This window comes from Macaca fascicularis, chromosome 19 (genome assembly GCF_037993035.2).
Source record: "Macaca fascicularis isolate 582-1 chromosome 19, T2T-MFA8v1.1".
NCBI lineage: Eukaryota > Metazoa > Chordata > Mammalia > Primates > Cercopithecidae > Macaca > Macaca fascicularis.
In genome coordinates, this window is record NC_088393.1 from 13713375 (window position 1) to 13735559 (window position 22185).

The 22185-nt window shown below is 46.8% G+C and overlaps 1 protein-coding gene across 22 annotated transcripts in view; it reads right to left on the minus strand.

Annotated features, from left to right (window-relative positions):
• CACNA1A (calcium voltage-gated channel subunit alpha1 A) overlaps positions 1–22185 on the minus strand; it is a 432044-nt gene that overhangs the window by 101816 nt on the left and 308043 nt on the right. For 21 of the 22 annotated variants that reach the window (XR_012428445.1, XM_045380278.2, XM_074026050.1 and 18 more), the window contains 8 exons: positions 17085–17294; positions 12662–12774; positions 8446–8558; positions 8148–8279; positions 7802–7874; positions 3727–3844; positions 3506–3573; positions 478–584 (listed from right to left, as the gene is read on the minus strand). Coding sequence is in view for 21 of the 22 variants with exons in the window: in XM_045380278.2 (XP_045236213.2) it covers positions 478–584; positions 3506–3573; positions 3727–3844; positions 7802–7874; positions 8148–8279; positions 8446–8558; positions 12662–12774; positions 17085–17294 (934 nt within the window). In the remaining variant the exon portion in view is untranslated. Of the gene's footprint in view, positions 1–477; positions 585–3505; positions 3574–3726; positions 3845–7801; positions 7875–8147; positions 8280–8445; positions 8559–12661; positions 12775–17084; positions 17295–22185 lie in introns of those variants that run through there. The other variant, XM_074026056.1, reaches the window with a different exon arrangement.

Sequence of the window (22185 nt, forward strand, 5' to 3'; positions counted from 1 at the left end):
GAGACGGGGGTTCACCGTGTTAGCCAGGATGGTCTCGATCTCTTGACCTTGTGATCCACCCATCTTGGCCTCCCAAAGTGCTGGGATTACAGGCTTGAGCCACCGCGCCCGGCCACTTCCAGTATTTTCTATTTCCGTCCCCTACTTTCTCTGTAGTTCCATCACCATCTAACACAATATATAATTTACTTATTTATCTAGTTTATTGACTCCTTCCCTTGCTAGAATGGCTACACACAGGTAGGATTTTTTTTTTCTCCTTGTTAATGCTGTATACCCAGAAGTTAGAACAGTGCTGGGTACATAATAGCTGCTAATTAAATATTTATTGAGTAAAAGTGGGTGGAAGGACAAGAAGTGTCTCTTCCTAAAGCTCATTTCTGTCAAGGACCACCCCCAACGCTTCCCAAATCTGTGCCTGGGATAGCGTGGAGGTTGAGGAGCCGGGGGAGCATCCCAGGGATTAGGGGCACTTACATAGCTATGGACATGTTGGCCGCGGACAGAGGACTCACTTCTGCCACCTCCTTGGCTTTCTGTAGGGCAAGTTTCTGGTTGGCTGCTTCTTCCTCCTCTTGCTCGTCCTAAAAGGCACATGGAATCTTTGTTCACAAAACATGAACTAGGCCTTGGGGACTCACTTCTGACCCTGTTGCTGACCAGGGGCAACATTTGAAATATTTAAAAATAGGTTTGGCTTGAGTATCGACCAATCGGAACCAAGGCTCCCCAATTGGAATGGGTACCTGCTATTGGTTAAGTGTACTGCTATCCCCTCTATGTATAAGCTTGACATCTAACTCATTATGAAGCCTATCTTCACACACAACCAGATGACAAAAAATGAAAATGTCGCTTCTCTTCCTACAATGAAGACTCTCCTGCAGTCGGTTTTTTTTTTTTTTTTCTTTCTTTTTTCTTTTGCTTGTTTGTTTTCAGAGACAGAGTCTCCCCTGGTTGCCCATCCTGGAGTGCAATGGCACAATCATAGCTCACTGTAACCTTGAACTCCTGGACCTAAGCAATCCTCCCACCTCAGCCTCCCAAGCAACTGGGACTACAGATGCACGCCACTATGCCCAGATAAATTTAATTTTTTTTTTTTCTTTTTGGAGAGACAGGGTCTCACTATGTTGCCCAGGCTGGTCTTGAACTTCTGGCCTCAAATGATCCTCCCACTTCAGCCTCCCAAAGTGCTGGGATTACAGGCATGAGCCACTGTGCCTGGCCCCTGCATCCTGTCTTAATGAGCTGGAAAGCAACGCAAGGATTTTCCTCTCACTAGGCTTTCTGAGCCATGTGAACTCTCTGAACCAACGTTCAACAAACACCAGCTAGCCTCACACACAGAAGAGCCTGGCATCTGATGGCCCATGCCATGCACTGTCAACAGCCCCCAGAAAGAGAATCAGGAGAGGAATTTATATTCCCAGCCCCCACGACAAGAAGGCGGTGGGGAGAGGAGAGCAGGGCACTTGGGCTACAGCCAACTGCCCAGGGTGCTGCTGCTCACTGGTGGTTAGGTTCAGAGAGGAGGAGAATGGGGGAAGATGTTTTAAAAATACATACAGAAAAGGACGTTTTTGGACTTTAAATCCTTCTTCAGCCTTCATGCAGGGCCTCATTCGTAAAACAGAAAAGCCAACAAAGAAAAAGCAAAGAAAAAGCAACGAGAAAGAAACGGCCAGAAATGAACCCGCCCATAAGAAAAGTCATGGCATTGCAGGACAGCTCTCCCGCTGTGCTCCGAATTACTGGAACGGGGAGCAACCTTACCACCTTGGAAATGGTCAGATCAGGACACTGTCAGAGACAACACGGAGATGGGATCTGGCTGGCCACCCTGCTCTCATAGGGCCACCCCCACCTCTCCTGGCACCATTCCCAGCATTTTTCAGAGCCAGGTCTCTGGACCATCTGCCTCAGAAACACCTAAAATGCAGATCCCCAGACTCCGCCAAAGAATCTATAGAACCAGGGCTGGGCTCTGGAATCTGCATTTCCCACAGGTTCCCAAGTGAGCATGAAACATGCTCAAATTCAAGCAACTGGTACACAGCAGTTAAGAGCACAAGCTGCAGACCCAGACAGCCTGGGTTCAAATCCCAGGTCCACAACTTACTGCTGTGTGGCCTTGGGCAAGTCTCTCAACCTCTCTGGGCGAAACATATCTCATCTAAAATTCCAACTCTCCCCGACTTTCCCTACTGAATTTTTCTCTGTCGTGTTTATCACCAACTGACAAGCTACGTATGTTTACAAATTTATCTTGTTTCTTGTGTGTCTCCCCTCTTGAATCCCTGCTCCACGAAGGCAGGGATTTTTACCTTTTTTGGTTCACTACTTATTCCCTAAGTCCTAGACTAGGGTCTTGGTCACACAGTAGGTGCTCATTAAGTGCTTACTGAATGATGAAATCCATAAAATGGGGCTCAGAGAGCTTGCCTCCTAAGATTTCCATGATGATTGAATAGGATTAAAAACACATATTAAACGACCAAGAAATGCTTGTAGGATCAATGAAAGAAAGAATGTGGGTCTGGAGAGGAATGTCCACACCTCCCAGGAGATAAATGAGCTGGCCTTTCTCCCTCCCCGTCTCCTACCCTCCTGCACCAGCCCCTGAGGATGGACACTTGGAACTTGGATGAGCTCATGGCTGGATCAGCCCTCGGCTCAGCCATGCCAGCCGGCTCCACGGTGGCCAGGCTCGTGGCCGTGTGCTTGGGATGGCAGAGACTTCCGTTTCCCTCCAGCGGGAGCTGGGGCCGGGAAACTCTCTCTCCCTCCTGCCAGGGCCGGCAGATGGAGCGTTGGCAACCGTCTGCTTAGTTTGGTTCAATTTCACAAACATGTCCTGAACACCTCGAGGCACTGGAGGTGGGGCTGGAACGCTGAGGGAGACCCCGGGGCTGAGAGGAAGACCCTGTACCTGTTACATGTAATCTTAACTTAATAGGGTCCTTGGGGAGGGGCTTAGGCTGGACCGAGGCTAGCTCTTAACATGCTAGGTTTGGCTAAGGGGAGGCTCCAGCGGGAAGCCAGAGGAAGAGAGAAGGTGGGGACATTTATTGGCCATTCCATCTGTGCCTTGCCATGGTTCTGGGTCCTCTAAGGTCCCGGGGCTGGTGGCAGCCCTTTTTCCTTGGCCCCAACTCTGATTGGGTCCCCATAACAGCACTCCCGCTCCCATCCACTAGCTGGGGGTGACACCATTCCTTGGAAACCCTGCTTACTCCCTGTAAACGGCCTTTTGGTTGAGTTTGCCATCTGTTTCCTGCAGCGACCTCACTGCCTTCCCCCTTCCCACCCTCTTGGCTGTAGAATTTGTTTGATGAGGGACAGTCTGTTTCTGGGAGTGGGGGGAGGGGCGCCTTCTCTTTGCACAGTGCATCCCCGGCAAAAGTTGTGACCCCGTTCCCGCGCCCCCACCCCCTACTCCCGTCCTGATCTGCCATGGGTAGGTGGTAACTTTGCCAGAGAAACATTCTCCCACCCCCTCCACCTTGGTGAGCTCCTGGGCGTTGGCCAGATTGTCCACAGCGATGGCCAAGAACACATTCAGGAGGGTGTCTGCAAATGTCTGAGTCAGGAAAAGCAACCATTGGTGGGACACCACTTGGGCCCTGGGTATCTGGGTCTCTTAGTACCCTCCCTTGAGCCCCTGCCACCTCTCCTCTGCCAGAGGTCCAGGCCTGTCCCCATCTCTCCCTCCATGAAGGATACAGTTCCCGAAGAGTGTCAGTACAATGAAATAGATGGAGAACACCATGCCGCCCTGCACGCCCCCCTGAGACTTGATCCCGTCGTACATGACCTCGTTCCAGTCTTCGCCCGTCAGGATCTGAAAGGGGAGGAAGAAACACACAGCCAACCCCCTCTCAGCCACAGGCCCCTCGGAGACGCAGTTGTGGAGCTGGCATCCACCCACTCCATCCCCAAGCCCAGGAGGTCTTCAACAATCCCGCCTGGTTTGCGGGACTAGACTCCGTGTTGGCTTCTCCTTGGCTTTTCTCTTTCTTTGCGAGTAGAAAGGGCTGTTCCTGCACTGAGTGGCTCTTAGCCTGGCTTCTAGGAAAATGGAACCCTGGAGGACTCACAAACCCTCCTGTCACTCCGTCTTACCTGATGTGATTAAGGGGATTTGCTATGGACTAAATTGTGTTCCCTTCCAAATTCATGTGTTGAAGCCCTAACCTATAATGGGATGGTATTTGGAGATGAGGCCTTTAAGGGGTAACTAGGGTTAGATGAGGTCATGGGGGACTTCATGATGGTATTAGTGCCCTTATAAGAACAGGAAGAGACCGCATGCCATGACGCATGCCTGCAATCCCAGTACTTTGGGAGGCCGAGGTGGGAGGATCACTTGAGCCCAGGAGTTCAAGATTAGCCTGGGCAATATAGCAAGACCCCATCTTTACAAAAAATAATAAAAAAAAAATAGCTGGTGCACATCTGTAGTCCCAGCTACTCAATGGGCTGAAGTGGAAGGATCATTTGAACCTAGGAGTTTGAGGCTGCTGTGAGCTACGATTGCGCCACTGCACTCCAGCCTGGGCGATAAAAAAAAAATGTGATTTGCCTAAAAAAAAAATAGATTTTTTGTTTTTGAGATTTTTGTCTCAAAAAAAGAAAAGAAAAGAAAAAAAAGAACAGGAAGAAACACCAGAACTCTCTCTCTCTCTGACATATGAGGACACAGCAAGAAGGTGGCTATGTGCAAGCTAGGAAGATAGACCCCACCAGGAACTAACCCTGCTAACACTTTGATCTTGGACTTCCCGGCCTCTAGAACTGTGAGAGAATAAATGTTTCCTGTATAAGCCACCCAGTCTGCGGTATTTTGTTATAGCAGCCTGAGCAGACTAAGACAGGATTTTAATATTTACCTGTGTTCCTCGTGTAGTAATGGTGATGATTAAATAAGTTACTATGTGGATAGCACAAACGTAGCACAAGGACATGTTTGGGGTCCCCCTGCCTGAGGCAGACCCTGGAACAAGGGTTCAGGTGTAAGTGGTTTATCTGGGAGGTGATCTCAGGAACCACCAGTAGGGGAGAGGAGAAGTGAGAAAGGGAAAAGAGGGTGGAATATAAACAATATGTTATCAAGCGAGTTTCCACTGTAGGTAACTGGGGCTCAGTCTCGCTAGGGAGCTCTGGAGGTCATCCCACCTGAGGGTGAGGGAGCTGGGGTATTTATCCACCAACGCTGCTCCTTTTAGGGTGTGGTGCAAAAAATTCACAGTACTACTGGACTGCAGTTCCTTGGGGGCAGAGCAGGTGACCAGAGAAAGACCAAGGTGAAGGATTAGGTGTTGACAGATAGAAGTTTTGCTGATGCATATTGAAAGAACCAAGGGGATATTCAAACAGCACCTACATGCTCCTTTAAAAAAATCCAACTTCCTTCCTTCTATCCATATTTCCATGAGGATAGAGTAATAGTTAAAGAACCCCCAAAACATTAATCTGCTAAAACAGGGTTTCTAAGCCTCAGCACTGCTGATATTTGGGGCCAGACTATTCTATTTGGGGCCATCCTGTGCATTGTAGGATGTTGAGTAGCATTCCTAGTCTCCACCCACCAGATGCCTGTAGCACCCCCTCCCTAGCTATGACAACCAACAATGCTTGCAGAGATTGCTACATGTCCTTGGAGGACAGACTTGCCCTTGGGTGAGAACCTCTGAGCTAAAGATACATGACTAGTGATCAGTGCTATTAATAATCACTTATGGGCTGGGCACGGTGGCTCATGCCTATAATCCCACCACTTTGGGAGGTCAAGGCAGGCGGATCATGAGGTCAGGAGTTTGAGACCAGCCTGGCCAACATAGTTAAACCCTGTCTCTATTAAAAATACAAAAATTAGCCAGGCATGGTGGCGTGCACCTGTAGACCCAGCTGCTGGGGAGGCTGAGGCAGGAGAATGGCTTGAACCCAGGAGGCAGAGGTTTTGGTGAGCTGAGATCGTGCCTCTGCACTCCAGCCTTGGCAACAGAGCAAGACTCCGTCTCAAAAAAAAAAAAAAAAAAAAAAAAAAAATTGCTTATGTGAGGGCTCAGAACTTCCATTCATGGAAGATTTCCTCTTCAACTCCCTGTCTAGGGGTCTCATTTAGAAACTACCTCCCCAGGAGAAGGAGAGAGTGAAGTCACATTTTCTATACAACCTCAGTCCCCCAAAGAGAAAGAATCCACCAGAGATGCTCTGAAGGTCCCAGCTGGGCCAGTTCCAAGCCTCAGGGAATGTGCCCACATGGGCGCAGAAGTTGCTTTGAGTTGATCACCCTGGAATATGAGACCAAGGTATCTTCAGATTTGGTGGGTGTATTAGCCTTTTTTTTTTTTTTTTTTTTTTGTTTTGTTTCTCTGCCTTTTTTTGTTAAGAGACAGGGTCTTGCTCTGTGGCCCAGGCTGGAGCTCACTGCAGCCTCAAACTCCTGGGCTCAAGCAATCCTCCCGCCTTGGTCTCCCAAAGTGCTGAGATTACAGGCATGAATCACCTCACTGGCCTGGCCATGCATTTTATTTTCTTTATTCCGATGCATCTGGGGTCTTGCTGACTCTGGAGGGACTGCCCTGTCCAGCACTAGCCAGTCCCTAGAGGTAGTAAACAATTTAGCCCTGAGCAGGCTTTTCAAATGCAAACCAAACAATATCCTAACCAGCCCATATCCCAACCACTTCCTTTACCTTCCCCACACTATCCACCTGCCCTAACACCCCAAGGTCAGGTCCTAGACAAGTAGGAACATCTCCTCTGCCCCAGGGCCCACTGAAATGATCCAAACTAGCCATTCTCAAGCTGTTTACTCTGCCTCACCCATTCCTTCCCATGGAAACCACAATCAAGGCTCTTGCCCACATTTTCCTTCTCTTCCTGCTTGACTGTGTTGCTTCCCTGCTTGGTCCTGCATGGTGTGCTCCTTCTCTGAGGATCTGCGAGTATAGCAAACTTTCTTTTTGTTTTTGAGACAGGGCTTTGCTCTCTCGCCCAGGCTGGAGTGCAGCAGTATGATCGTAACTCACTGCAGCCTCAACCTCCTGGGCTCAAGCGATCTTTCCACTTCAGCTGCCCCAGTAGCTAGGAGGTATGCATCACCATGCCCAGCTAATTAATTTTTTTTTTTTTGTAGAGACGGAGTCTCACTATGTTGCCCAGACTGGTCTCAAACTCCTGGCCTCAAGTAGCCCTCCCACCTTGACCTCCCAAAAGTGTTTTATTTATTTATTTATTTATTTATTCATTTATTTATTTATTTTTAGAGATGGAGTCTCACTCTGTTGCCCAGGCTGAAGTGCAATGGCGCGATCTTGGTTCACTGCAACCTCCGCCTCCCAGGTTCAAGCAATTCTCCTGCCTCAGCCTCCCAAGTAGCTGGGATTACAGGTACGTGACACCACACCCGGCTAATTTTTGTATTTTTAGTAGAGATGGGGTTTCACCATGTTGGCCAGGCTGGTCTCGAATTCCGGATCTCAAGTGATCTGCCCACGTGGGCTTCCCAAAGTGTTGGGATTACAGGTGTGAGCCACCGCACCTGGCCAAAGTGCCAGGATTATAGGCGTGAGCCACTATGCCCAGCCACAAACTCTTTCCAGTGACATTCATCTCCTGATTTGTTGACCTCACCACATTTGAATAATGATAATCATAAAATCTGTATGTTAAAGTGGTATGAAAAGGCAAGGTAGAGAAGGAGGAGTTCAGGGAAGCCCCTTGGATGTGGAGCAGGCACTTTCACCTGTGACACTGAGAGGCGTTGGCCCATGGGGCCAGGTGGAGGCCGTACCTGAAACACCGTCATTATTGCTGCTGGAAAAGTATCGAAGTTGGTAGGAGGAGTCCCTTCATCGAAATTAAACCTGCAGGGAGGACACGGACATTTCATGTTGGCCCCACCCCAGGTGCTCTGAGGGCGTGGCTCAGTATCTCATCTCCAAGGAAACGAATGCCTCCATCATCTCTGTCCCCAGGAAACCCTGAGTGGTACCCAGGGCCCTGCTCATCTGGGTGACCACAATAGGTGTCTGGGCTACAAGGAAGGCAGCCTGCATGGTGGAGGGGAACGTGGGCCTCTGGATGCCCTGAGCCTGACCCCGGGGAACCAGGAGTTGGAACTCCTGTGAAGGACTTACTGGCCGCCGAAGAGTTGCATTCCCAAAAGGGCGAAGACGACAATGAACAGGAAAAGGAGGAACAACAGGCTGATGATGGACTTCATGGAGTTGAGGAGAGAGACGACCAGGTTTCTGAGAGATGCCCAGTACCTGCCGACAGAGGCCGGGCGAGGACTCAGGCCAGGCGGGGGAGGCAGGGCCCCGGAGTCAGCCCTCGAAGCACGAGGCTCACTTTCCCGACTTTCTGGAGGCGGCCCCACCATGTCCCCCATCCCCACCCGTTGTACAAATATGTCCAGGAACCCCAAAGACTTACTTTGTGACTTTGAAAATACGCAATAACCTGAGGGCTCGTAACACGCTGATTCCAAAGGATGTGCCAGGTTTTATGACAGCCCAGATAACCTCGAAGATGCTCCCAATGATAACCTAAGGCAGAGGACCTGGTCTCATGTCCAGGGACAGTGTCTGGGCTCCAGAACTGGCAAGCATTTCCTAGGCACCAACCTTGCAAGAACCCAACCAGACTCCTCCCTCCAAATGGAAGCCGGGTGAGGATCCTTGACCCCCCTCACTCATCCATTCCTTTATCTACAGAGACCAGGTCTCACTGTGTCACCCAGGCCGGAATGCAGTGGCGCAAATCATAGCTCACTGCGGCACTGTCCTCCTGGGCTCAAGTGATCCTCCCACCTCAGCCTCTTGAGTAGCTGGGATTACAGGTGTGCACCACCACACCTGGCTAATTTTAAAGCATTTTTATAGAGATGGTGTCTCGCTAGTATTGCCCAGGCTGATCTCAAACTTCTGGGCTGAAGCCATTCTCCTGCTTTGGTCTCTCCAAGCGTTGGCCTCCACTTTCCAAAGCATTGAGCCACTGCACCTGGCCTCTTATTATTTTTTTTTTTTATATGTATGTATGTATGTATTTATTTAGAGATGGAGTCTTGCTCATCACCCAGGCTGGAGTGCAGTGGCGTGATCTCGGCTTATGGCAACCTCCGCCTCCCAGGTTCAAGAGATTCTCCTGCCTTAGCCTCCCGAGTAGGTAGGATTACAGGCACCTGCCACCACGCCCGGCTAATTTTTTGTATTTTTAGTAGAGACGGGGTTTCACTATGTTGGCTAGGCTAGTCTCGAACTCCTGACTTCGTGATCCGCCTGCCTCGGCCTCCCAAAGTGCTAGGATTACAGGTGTGAGCCACCACACCTGGCTTCTTTTTTATTTATTAAGAGCTCACACAGGACTGAGAATTCCTGAAACACATAATTACAAAGTGAATGTTCATGCAACTACTACCTATGTCAACAGTTAGGAGAAGGCTAGGGGCAGTGGCTGATGCTTGTAATTCCAGCACTTTGGGAGGCTGAGGTGGGCAGATCACTTGAGCCCAGTAGTTCAAGACCAGCCTGGGTAACACAGAGAAACCCTGACTTCACAAAAAAAAAAAAGAAATTAGTCAAGCATGGTGGCATGTGCCTGTAGTCCCAGTTACTTAGGAGGCTGAGAAGGGAGGACAGCTTGAGCCCAGGAATTTGAGACAGCAGAGAGCTGCGATCCTGCCACTGCACTCCAGCCTGGGCAACAGAGCAAGACCCTATCTCAAATAAAATAAAAAATAAAATAAAAAGGGACATGTGGATACCCTGGAAGTTTCCAGAGACACTGTGATATAACTACCATCCTGAATTTTGTAATAATCATTTTCTTACCTTGAAAAAAAATTGAGGTGAAATTCACATAGCATAAAATTCACACTTTGAATTGCGCAATTCAGTGCGTTTAGGTACACGTACGATATTCTGCAACTATCACCTCTACCAAGTTCCAAAACATTTTCATCACCCCCAAAAGAGGCCCTGTTCCCATTAGCAGTCACTCCCCACTCTCTCTCACCAGACCCTCGCAACCACTAATCTACTTTCTGTCTCTGTGGATTTGCCGGCTCTGGACATTTCATACAAATGGAATTATGCAATACTTGACCTTTTGTGTTTGGTTTCTTTTACTGAGCATTGTGTTTTTGAGGTCCTTGACTTTTTAAAGTATTCAAGTATCATCCTCAAAAAATATAATTTAAGGTAGGGCGTGGTGGCTCACGCCTATAATCCCAGCACTTTGGGAGGCTGAGGCGGGTGGATCACCTGAGGTCAGGAGTTCGAGACCAGCCCGGGCAAATTGCTGAAACCCCGTCTCTACGAAAAATACAAAATTAGCCGGGGATGGTGATGCATGCCTGTAATCCCAGCTACTTGGGAGGCTGAGGTGGGAGAATGGCTTGAACCCGGGAGGTGAGGTTGTGGTGAGCCAAGATTGTGCCACTGCACTCTAGCCTGAGAAACAGAGTGAGACCCTGTCTCAAAAAAAAAAAAAAAAAAAAAAAAAAGAAAGAAAAAAAAAAAGAAAAAAAATATATAGTTTAATTTTGTCCACTTGAACTTTGCATGAACTGTATGGACTTACATTGCTAGCTCCTGCCTCCTTCTGTGCCATGTTACGTGGGTGAGATTCATTCCTGTTGTTAAGCATGTGGCTGTTGTTGGTGGACTTTCATTGTTGCAGAGTATTTCATTATATAGATATGCCACAAAATATTTATCTGTTCTACAGCAAAGGGATACATGGATATTGGGACTTGGAACTATTACAAACAAGGCTGCTCAGGTCATTTTAAAATTTTTCTTTGTTTCTTTTCTTTTCTTTTCTTTTTGAGATGGAGTCTCATTCTGTCGCCCAGGCTGGAGTGCAGTGGTGCAATCTCAGCTCACTGCAACCTCTGCCTCCCCGGTTCAAGTGATTCTCCTTCCTCAGCCTCCCAAGTAGCTGGGATTACAGGCAGGCGCCACGATGCCTGGCTAATTTTTGTATTTTTTTCAGTATAGATGGGGTTTCGCCGAGTTGGCCAGGCTGGTCTCGAACTCCTGACTTCAGGAGATCCACCTGCCTCTGCCTCTCAAAGTGCTGGGATTATAGGTGTGAGCCACTGCGCCTGGTCTACTTTTATTTCTTAGAGATGGGGTCTCAGTCTCTTGTCCAGGCTAGAGTTCAGTGGTGTGATCGTAGCTCACTGCAGCCTCAAGCCTCAAACTGCTGGGCTCAAGCAATCCTCCCACCTCAGCCTTCTGAGTAGCTGGGGCTACAGGTGTGCACCACCACATCTGGCTGTTTTTTTTTTTTTTGTAGAGACAGGGTCTTGCTATGGTGCCTGGCTGGTTTTCAACTCCTGGGCTCAAGCAATTCTGCTGCCTCAGCCTCCTGAATAGCTGAGGTTACAGGCATGAGGCATCACACCCGGCTTTCTTTTCTTTTTTTTCTTTTCTTTTTTTTTTTTTTTTTGAGACAGAGTCTCACTCTGTCACCCAGGCTGGAGTGCAGTGGCGCGATCTCCGCTCACTGCAAGCTCTGCCACCTCCTGGGTTCACGCCATTCTCCTGCCTCAGCCTCCCGAGAAGCTGGGACTACAGGCACCAGCCACCAGGCCCGGCTAATTTTTTTGTATTTTTTAGTAGAGACGGGGTTTCACCGTGTTAGCCAGGATGGTCTTGATCTCCTGACCTCGTGATCCGCCTGCCTTGGCCTCCCAAAGTGCTCTTTTCTTTCTAATGGAAAGAAATTGGTTTTATTCTTTAAACACTTGGTTCATTTATGTAGGGAAGGTTTGTTTGTTTGTATGTATTTTGTTTTCTCCAACAACATAATTTTCTATAATGGCAGAAAACAGTACAACATTCAGTTATTATAAATTATTAAGCCTTTCTGAGACCAACAGGACTGTGCTAAGTTATTAGGGCTGCCCTCGGCCAGGCAATCTCCACTTATTTGTGAACAACCTTAATTTCACTTCCAGCTGCAGAGACATTCTGGCCTATGTCTCCTAGGTATCTGGGTGAGATTTTCTAGGATGAATTCTTAGCAATGGAATGCTGGGTCATATCTCCATCTTGTAGTTTCCACCCTGGTTCGATGAGAAGGATTGGATGTAGATTATTCTCAAGGACTTAGGTTTTGTATTGACTAGTGGGTTCCTGGGGGTTCATCACATTTAAAAGTAAACTAATTAACTGAGCAATTCACAAAATAACAATGGACCATAATGGCTCCATAATGCCAGAGTGTTGTAATCTAACAATTATACTTCTTCTACTCCACGTGACTGAGCTCCAAAGGAAAAAAAGAAATAGAAATCATGATGATGTCCTATTTGTAATCCTGAAGTTAGGTACTTAGTTGGAGCGACACAGGCAACCCACCTAAGGCATGGCTTTTCTCCCAACTTGGAAAACTTGTCTTATGTCCCCTACTTAGCTTTCCAACGGGGGTCTATACGTTTTCCTCCCGCTGGCAGTGGTTGAGGGTTCTGGGTACCCTGTATCCTTGCCAGTATTTGGGATTGTTTTCTCATTCCTTCTGCATCCATCTGAGTCTCTCATATTCAGGGGTGACTTTACCTTTCTCCCCTTAATGTGTCCAAGAATCTGTCATTCCAGGCAAGAGCTGGAGAAATGAACTGCTTAGAAACAAGAGCACTTACCCCACAGTCAAAGCAGTTGAAGGAAGAGTGGAAGTAAGGCCGCGTCCCAAGCCCGTACATTTTTATAAACATTTCGGACATAAAGAGTCCTAAGAAAATGAATTCTGCATAGTCTAGAAGGGAGAAGGAGGAAACAGAGAGGAGGTTAGGCTTGCTGAGGGTAGGGGTTCCAGGTGGCTCTGACTTTTCTTTTATTATCATTTTTAAACTTTTTATTTTTTGTAGAGATGAGGTCTTGCTATCCTGTTAGGCTGGTTTCAAACTCCTGGTCTCAAATAGTTTCCCCAATTTGGCCTCCAACATGCTAGAACTACAGGTATGTGTCACCATACCCAACTTCTGACTTATCTTTTTTTCTTTTAAAAATTTTTATGTGGAGATGGGGGTCTCACTGTGTTGCCCAGGCTGGTCTTGAACTCCTGGCCTCATGTGATCCTCCCAGTTCAGTCTCCCAAAGCGCTGGCATTATAGACATGAACCACTGTGCCCATGCCTTGTCCAAGGTGTCCTTCCCATGGGCCTCAGTTTCCGCTGTTAAAAAGGAAGAGCTGGCTGGGCATGGTGGCTCACGTCTGTAATACCAGCACTTTGGGAGGCCTAGGTGGGCAGATCAACTGAGGTCAGGAGTTTGAGACCAGCCTGGCTAACATGGCAAACCCCACCTCTACTAAAAATATAAAAATTAGCCAGTGTGGTGACACATGCCTGTAAACCCAGCTACTTGGGAGGCTGAGGCATGAGAATCACTTGAACCTGGGAGGTGGAGGTTGCAGTGAGCCAAGATTGGGCCACAGTACTATAGCCTGGGTGACAGAGCAAGACCCTGTCTAAAAAAAAAAAAAAAAAAAAAAGAAGAGCAACAATTGTGCCCTCCTACCCTCCAACCAACAAGCCAACCAACCTTAGGCCAATTTTAAAAGGAATGAGAAAAAGTTCTGTGGGTCTCCATCTTGTAGTTTTTGCCCTGGTTCGATGAGAAGGACTGGATGTAGATTATTGCCAAGGACTTAGCTTTTGTGTTGACTGGTAGGTTCCTGGGTGTTTATGATATTTAAAAAATAAACTAATTAACTGAATAATTCACATAATAACAATGGACCATAACAGCCCCATAATGCCAGGGTGCTGTGATCTGACAATTATACTTATTCTACTTCTACGTGACTGGGCTCCAAAGGAAAAAAGGAAATAGAAATCATAACGATATCCTATTTGTAATCCTGAAGTTAAGTACTTAGTTGGAGCGACACAGGCAACCCAACTAAGGCATGGCTTTTCTCCCAACTTGGAAAACTTGTCTTACGTCCCCTAGAAATCCTGTGTTGTGAGTGATCTAAAAGTCTTGAGCAAGACAAAATCTTTCGTTCTTTGATGAGCAAGCGTAAAAGTGCAAATGCCTCAGGGAGGGGTAAAACATGGATATGTATTTGCTCCAGCAAATAAATGGCTGACATCAGATCCTTTTCTGAGAGGGTTTTCTTGGTGGGGTAGGAAGATGAGGAGTTAGGAAGGGCATGGGTACTTGCTTAATGGATAGAAAGGAGAGATGAGGAGGGTTTCTGAGGAGCAGAAAGCATACAGAAAGGAAAGAGACAGAGGATTGAAACTAACTTCCATGAATTTCATATAGCTAATTAAGGCCACAAAACTAATTGTCTTTGGTGGTTGTGATGGTTTAAATGTTTGTGTCCCCTCCAACGTTTATGTTGACACTTAATTGCCAATGTAACAGTATTAAGAGGTGGGGCCTTCAGGAGGTGATTAGGTCATGACAGTAGAGCTCTCATGAATGGGATTAGGTGCCCTTATAAAAGAGCTTGACAGAGGAATTTTGTCCCTCTTGCTCCTCCACCTTCTGCCATGTGAGGACCCAGTGTTCCTCCCTTCCAGAGGATACAGTGTTCAAGGTACAATCTTGGAAGCAGAGAGCAGCCTTCACCAGACAAGGAAACCTGCCAGTGCCTTGATCTTGGACTTCCCAGCCTCTAGAATTGTGAGAAAATAAATTTCTGTTCTTATCAAATTACCCAGTCTCAGGTAATTTGTTACAGCAGCACAAATGAACTAAGACATTTGTCAAGGGTGTTTCCTATATCACGCTTTTAAGAGGTGTTCTGAACTAACCGTCAAAGTCCTTCACACTTATTTATCACCAAAATTTCTCTTTATTTATAGGACACTAAGGAGATCCTAGTGTCTGAGGGGAACTCTAAGGTTCCTAGGACAAAAATATCAGCAAAGGAAGTCTGTTTGTAACATCTGATACATTCCAAGACCCACGAGAAGTAACTCTGGGAGGACTGAAGAGTTTCTGAGATCTTGTTCCTCAGTTACCATGGAAACATGATAGCAAGTGATGCACAAGACTTGAAAGAATTACTTATCCCTAGCATTGTTGGATCTGGAAGAACTTTCAGGACCATCAAATCCAGTTTCTACCACATAGTTGTGGAGTCTGAGACCCAGAGAAACAACTACACCTCATTGATCCCAAGACGTACATTTTTGTTCACATTTTGACATCTCTGAAATTAACGTGTATCTTTTTTTTTTTTTTTTTTTTTTTTTAGATGGTGTCTAGTTCTGTTGCCCAGGCTGGAGTGCAGTGGCGCGATCTCGGCTCACTGCAACCCCTGCCTCTCGGGTTCAAGCGATTCTCCTGTCTCAGCCTTCCAAGTAGCTGGGATTACAGGTACCTGCCATCATGCCCAGCTAATGTGTGACCCTGGGCAATCTACTTAACCTCTCTGTGTCTCAGTTTTCTCAAATGGAAAGTGGGAATGAGTAAAGGACCTTTATAGACACTGAGGGCCCAGGCAGGAAGTCTCAGTCCCTTGTTCCTGAACCAGGACAGACTGTACAAGATCATTAGTGGAGAGAATATAGGAGATTAAAAATAGAGTATTAGAGGAAATTAAAACAAGAAGTAGAGTCCTCATTTATAAGAGACTCCAGAGGGACTAAAAACAATTACTAAGTTTGAAACTAGGTCAGGGCCCTGGGAAGGAGAACTGGTTCCTGAGGGGTGTCCTGGGGGGTCAGCCAACGTGACTGGGAACAAGGAGGGTTATAAGAAGACAATGGCCTGGACTAGGCTCATGGGCCTTTCTAGGTCAAAGACTAGACTGTCTCTTCTTGCTGTCCTAAGTCAATTCTGAACCAGGTCAGAAGGGCAGTGAAAGCCAGTAGGCAAAAGACGTTTTGGGAAGTCCTTACTTGGGACCTGCAAGCCAAAGCCAGGGCATCCACCTGCCCACCTCACTGCCCAATCACTACTCTTTTAATTTAATTTAATTTTATTTTATTTTTTGAGACAGAGTCTCTCTCTGCTGCTCAGGCTGGAGTACAGTGGCATGATCTTGGCTCATTGCAACCTCCACCTCCTGGGTTCAACCAATTCTAGTGCCTCAGCCTCCTGAGTAGCTGGGATTACAGGTGTGCACCATCATGCCTGGCTAATTTTTGTATTTTTTGTAAAGACAGGGCTTCACCATATTGGCCTGGCTGGTCTTGAACTCCTGGCCTTAAGTGATCGACCCACCTCAGCCTCCCAAAATGCTGGAATTATAGGTGTGAGCCACTGTGCCTAGCCCCAGTCACTGCTCTTGTTGATTCCTCAGAGCTCTTTACTTTTTAAATCCTGCTCAGACATCTCCCCATCTTTTGCTGCTTTTCCTCACCCTCACTTGGCCCTCAATTTTGATACTATCTCATGCTAACTCATATAGAATCTGGGAATAGGCCCAGAGGGCAAAGCCTTGGTGGTCCTTGTACCCTGAGGGAGCAAGATGCTCTCACAGATACTGGAGGGAATGTTCTATGAATGAATAAGAAAGCCAAAAAGGGCAGGGGAGGAAGTATTAGGTTGGTGCAAAAGTAACTGTAGTTAAAAAAAAAAAAAAAAAAGGCAAAAAACGCAATTAATTTTGCACCAAACAGGAAAGAAGCAGAATGTTTGAAAGAAGAGAGAAGCAGTCAGAAATAAGCAGAGAAAATGAGGGCAACATATGAGCCACTCCTTATTTCTAAGGCATCCTCTATCTCTTAACCATAAGTTATGAACTTTTCCAGAGATGTACACAGAAATTATTAATACATGTTTCTGTTTCTGTCTATCTTATGAGCTCTGTCTTTCTCTGTCTCTCTTCCAACATCCCCTTCACCAGCACCCCTCTGTCTCTCTCTCTTAGAAAGGAGCATTTGTTGGCCTGAATTCCAGCTTCTAGCTCTCAGGCCTAAGGGAGATGGATTCCATTGTCATAGCAACAGCAACATTGGCCCCAGTGACAGTTATAGAAATGGCTAAAGGAAAGGGCAGATTCAAGGAGGACCAAAGAAGACACACATACTAAAAGAGAAAGTGGAAAAAGGGTGTGAGGGAGGGATCACAGAGTTGGCAGGGGTGGGGCTGGGCGATACTCACAAAGGAAGTCGGAGAGCCACTCGGGCTGGTTGTAGTGAACAATAGCAACACACAGCGTGTTGAGAGCTACCAAACTGAGTACAGTCCAGTAGAAGGCCTGAGTTTTGACCATGCGGCGGATGTAGAAACGCATCCTCCTCTCTTTTTTGTGAAAAAAGGTCGAGTTCTCCAGCTTGGCACTTTTAATGCTGGCTCGGGCGAAGGGAGAACCTGCCAGGGAAAAGATGGAGAATGTCAGGCTTAGGCTGTTCCTGTGGAAGAAATTAACCAGTGTGCAGCCCAAGCACAGATCTTAGCCAGGGGATCCATTAGTCTCTCCAGCAAGCCCTCTGGCCTGAGGAAACCATCATGACCCATGGGCTTAGTTTTGCATAGATGGAGCTTATGAGAAGACAATGTCCCTGAAAATAACAGAATCAGAAATAACCAATGAGTAAGCAGGATGTTGATAGCTCTCTGTTGCAGGAGCCAATTTTCCATGATTCCCACTCCCAGGCACATCTGATACCTCTGGGAGTCACACCACAGGGCAGGATAAAGCAGGGCCTCCATTCCCTGATGCAGGGGCAGGCAACAGAGCTGCACGGAGCATGTTTGGAAGGCCTCCAGAAAGAGATGTGGATAAGACTCTAGTTTTCCATGGACATTTCACTTTAGAAGTGATCACTGAGGAATGAGCTGGGTGTGTCCTCTGCCTGCATATAGTTTTGCTCTTATGCATTTATTGAGTACCTATTTTGTGCTAGCCTCTGTTCCAGGGGCTCAGGATACATTAGGCAATAGAGCCTGGACTTCCTGGGTCTGACCTTCTAAGGGGAGGAGACAGACAGTGGACATAATAAGTAAATTAACAGTGGGATGGAAAATGAAAGGTGCTATGAAAAAAAAAAAGTTGGGATGGGTGCAGTGGCACATGCTTGTAATCCCAGTATTTTGGGAAGCTGGAGTGGGAGGACTGTTTGAGGCCAGGAGTTTGACACCAGCCTGGGCAACATAGCGAGACATGTTTTTTAAATAACAATTGTTTTTTTACAGAGAAAAAGTAAAGCATCACAGAGGGACTGGGAGCCCTAGGAGAGTCCACGGGGTAGGCTACAGCATTAAATTGCAAGGTCAAGGTGAGTGTATTGACTTGTCACTTCAGTATCTTAGGTAGAGGAAACAGCAAATTTAAGGTCCTGAAGCGTGAATGTGTCTGCCCAACAGTTTTGGGGAACAGCACAAGGAAGTCAGTGTGGATGGAGTGGAGTGGTTGAGGGGAAAAGAGAAGGAGGTGAAGGCAGGGAGGTGATAGGCAGATCATGCAGGGCCTGGTGGACCACAAGGAGGACTTTGGCTTTTACCTTGAGTGAGGTGGGAGCCATGGAGGGTTCTGAGTACAGGAGGGATGGAACCTGACTTGGGTGTTCACAGGCACCCTCTGGCTGCCGTGGGGGACAGTAGACAGTGAGAGGTGAGGACAGGAGCTGGGAGACCAGGCTGGAGGTGACTGACCCATCCAGGCAAGTGATGATGATGATGGAAGGGAGCTGGAGTTGGGTGGTAGTTAAGCGGGGAGAATTTGGGATGAATCATTGAAGACAGATTCAACATTTGCTGATGGAATGGTGTGAGTATAAGAGACAGGGATGAGCCAAGGTTTTTGGTGAACCCCTTGAGGGATGGAGCTCTCATCCACTGAATGGGCACAGGTTTAGGGGAAGGTCAGAGCTCAGTTTTGGACAGATTGAATTTACCTTCTAAAATACATCTATCTTTTTTTTTTTTTTTTGAGACAGGATCTTAATTTGTTGCTCAGGCTGGAATGCAGTGGCTTGATCATAGCTCACTGCAGCCTTGAACTCCTGGGTTTAAGCGATCCTTCTACCTCAGCCTCCCGTGTAGCTACAACTACAGGCATGTACCACCATGCCCACTTAATTAAAACAATTTTGTTTTTGGTAGCAATGAGGTCTCCCTATGTTGTCCAGGCTGGTCTTGAACTCCTGGGTTCAAGCAATCCTCCCGCCTCAGCCTCCCTAAGCATTGGGATTACAGCATGAACCACCATGCCCAGCCTTAAGATACCTTTTCTTATAAACCCTCAGTTGCATTCATTTTTAAGTGGTTCTTCATTGATTCATTCATTCATTAGTACATTCATTCTTTCATCCATCCATTTGTTCATTTATTCATTCATTCTTTCACTATTCTTAAATTCATTAGCACATTCATCATTCATCCATTCCTTTGTGTGTACATCATTCATTTGCTCATCCATTCATCCATCCATTCATTATTCATTTGCTCATTTGTTTCTCCATTCATTCCTCCATTTATCCATTCACCCATTCATCCATCCAGCACACTTATGAAAACCACCCCACTTGCCAGACACAGGACACAGCAAACACCTCCAAGGAGGCCACTTCCTATCAGCAAAATTTTCAACGGAGATTTTGAGTTGGCGCCCTAGGGGCCATACCGACTCATACTGGGTTTGTGAAAGCTGAAATTATTGGTCCACATTTAAAAACTGGGAGATTTTCCATGAAAATATGGATTTCAGCTTCCCCTGAATGAAAATAACAGCTGACGTTTATGGAACATTTAGCAGGCACCAGGCACTGCAGGGAACATGTTTTACACGACAAGCTACTTGCTCCTCCTCAGAGTCCTAGGAAGTAGGGACCAGTGTTATCCCCATTTTACAGCCAAGGAAACAGGCTGAGAGGGGTCTAGTAACTGGTGAAGATGTGTCAAGATAGTTCAGAGGGTGTGCTCTGGGCCACCACATTGCACACCTGGGGCATGTGGCCATGAGGCAGGGGCACAATTCCACTAGGCTGCAGTTGGCCAGGCCCGGTGGCTGTGACCTCCTTACAGGGACACCTCTGCTTTCTGCAAATACCATTCCCCTCAGGTTCATCACCTTCTCGAGCCCAGGGGCAGCTCCTCATGACCCTGCCCAGCATTTCTGGCCCTAGTCCCTGAAACTCTCAAAGATGTGTCCAGATCTGCAGGTCTCCAAAGGGCTTGGCCAAAAGAAATAAGACCCTTGGGACCTTGGGGGTCAGAGGGGATGTTCCACAGATCGAGAGAGAGAGAGAGATAGAGAGGAAGAGAGGGAGAGAGAGAGAGAGAGAGAGACCAACCACAACAGGCAGAAGGTCCCCAGCCCCAACTCCTGCTGAAGCCACACTGAAAACCTAGCTTAATCACCAACCAGCAGATGACCTTGGGCAAGCCACCTTGGTACACTGGAGACAACCACAGTTCCTACCTCAAAGGGCCATCCAAAGGCATAAATGAATTAATACATCTTAGCATGATGCCTGATACCTTATGATTATTGGATATAAATCTTCTAGTATAACCTCAAGAGCTGAAATAATGACTAGGTTCACGTGCCAGCCATTGAGAAAGTCTTTCCTGATCACTCAGCCTGGAGACACATCCCCACAACAGGTGTACCCTTCACTGGGAAGGGAGAGGGAAATGAATATTAATTGAACACCTACTAAGTGCTGGACCCCACGCTAGGTACTGTTACTTCTATAGTTGAATTTCATGCTCACTTTGACTCATGTTCCCTTTTTCTATACATTCCTGTCTCTCATTTTTCTCTATGGTCTGGAATTATAACTGTAGACAGTTTCTGGATTTTTAAAAATCATTTTCAAGAGATATTTTATTCAACCCAATACATCCAAAATATTACCATTTCAACATGGAATCAATATTAAGATGGATTCAAAAGATATTTTATACTCTTTCTTTTTGTACTAAGTCTGATGTGTTATTATGAAGTATATCTTAGTTCATGGTCAGCCACATTCAAGGGATCAAGAGCCAGTATAACTGGTACCAGTCCAAAATGTTCTTTTCCTTTTTTTTTTTTTTTTTTTTTTGAGATAGAGTCTCATTCTGTCACCCAGGCTGGAGTGCAGTGGCATGATCTTGGCTCACTGCAACCTCCGCCTCCCAAGTTCAAGTGATTCTCCTGCCTCAGCCTCCCAAGTGGCTGGAACTATAGGTGCCCACCACCACACCTGGCTAATTTTTGTATTTTTAGTAAAGACGGTGTTTTGCCATGTTGGCCGGGCTGGTCTTGAACTCCTAACCTCAAGTGATCTGCCCACTGCAGCCTCCCAAAGTGCTGGGATTACAGGCATGAGCTACTGGACGTCTGGGCCAGTCTGCAATGTTTTATGGTGAGGGAAGGGGTATGTCACCGCCAAGGATTCATCTGGTGATTTCTGGCAATTTGTATACCCTTAAAATTATATGTAAATTGTAATACAGCCATATTTGGCTTAATAAGGGAAACATGTTCTGAGAAATGCAGTGTTAGGCAATTTTGTCCTTGTGTGACCATCCTAAAGTGAATTTACACAAACCTAGATGTTGTAGCCTACTCCACACCCGGGCTATGTGGCTTGCAGCTCCTCGGCTACAAACCTGCCCGGCATATTACTGTACTTAATACTATAGACAACTATAACATCATAGTATTTGTGTGTCTGAACATATCTAAATACAGAAAAGGTACAGTAAAAACAGTATAAAAGAGAAAAGATGTTCAGCTGCATAGGGTACTTAGCATGAACGGAGCTTGCAGGACTGGAAGTTACTCTTGGTGAGGGAGTGAGTGAGTGGTGAGTGAATGTGAAGGCCTAGGACATTATTGTACACTCCTGTATATATTATACACACTGTATACTCAGGCTACATGACATTTACAAAAAAATAAAGTAATTAGGGCCAGGCACGGTGGCTCATGCCTGTAATCCCAGCACTTTGGGAGGCTGAGGAGGGCGGATCATGAGGTCAGGAGTTTGAGACCAGCCTGGCCAACATGGTGAAACCCCATCTCTACTAAAAACACAAAAATTAGCCAGGCGTGGTGGTGCACACCTGTAATCCCAGCTACTCGGGAGGCTGAGGCATGAGAAGCGCTTGAACCCGGGGGGAAGAGGTTGCAGTGAGCCGAGATCGTCCCACTGCACTCCCGCCTGGGCCACAGAGCAAGAGTCTGTCTTGGAAAAAAAAAAGTAACCGTGCTCATGCTACAACATTATGACAGCTATGATGTCACTAAGTTATAGGAATTTTCAGCTCC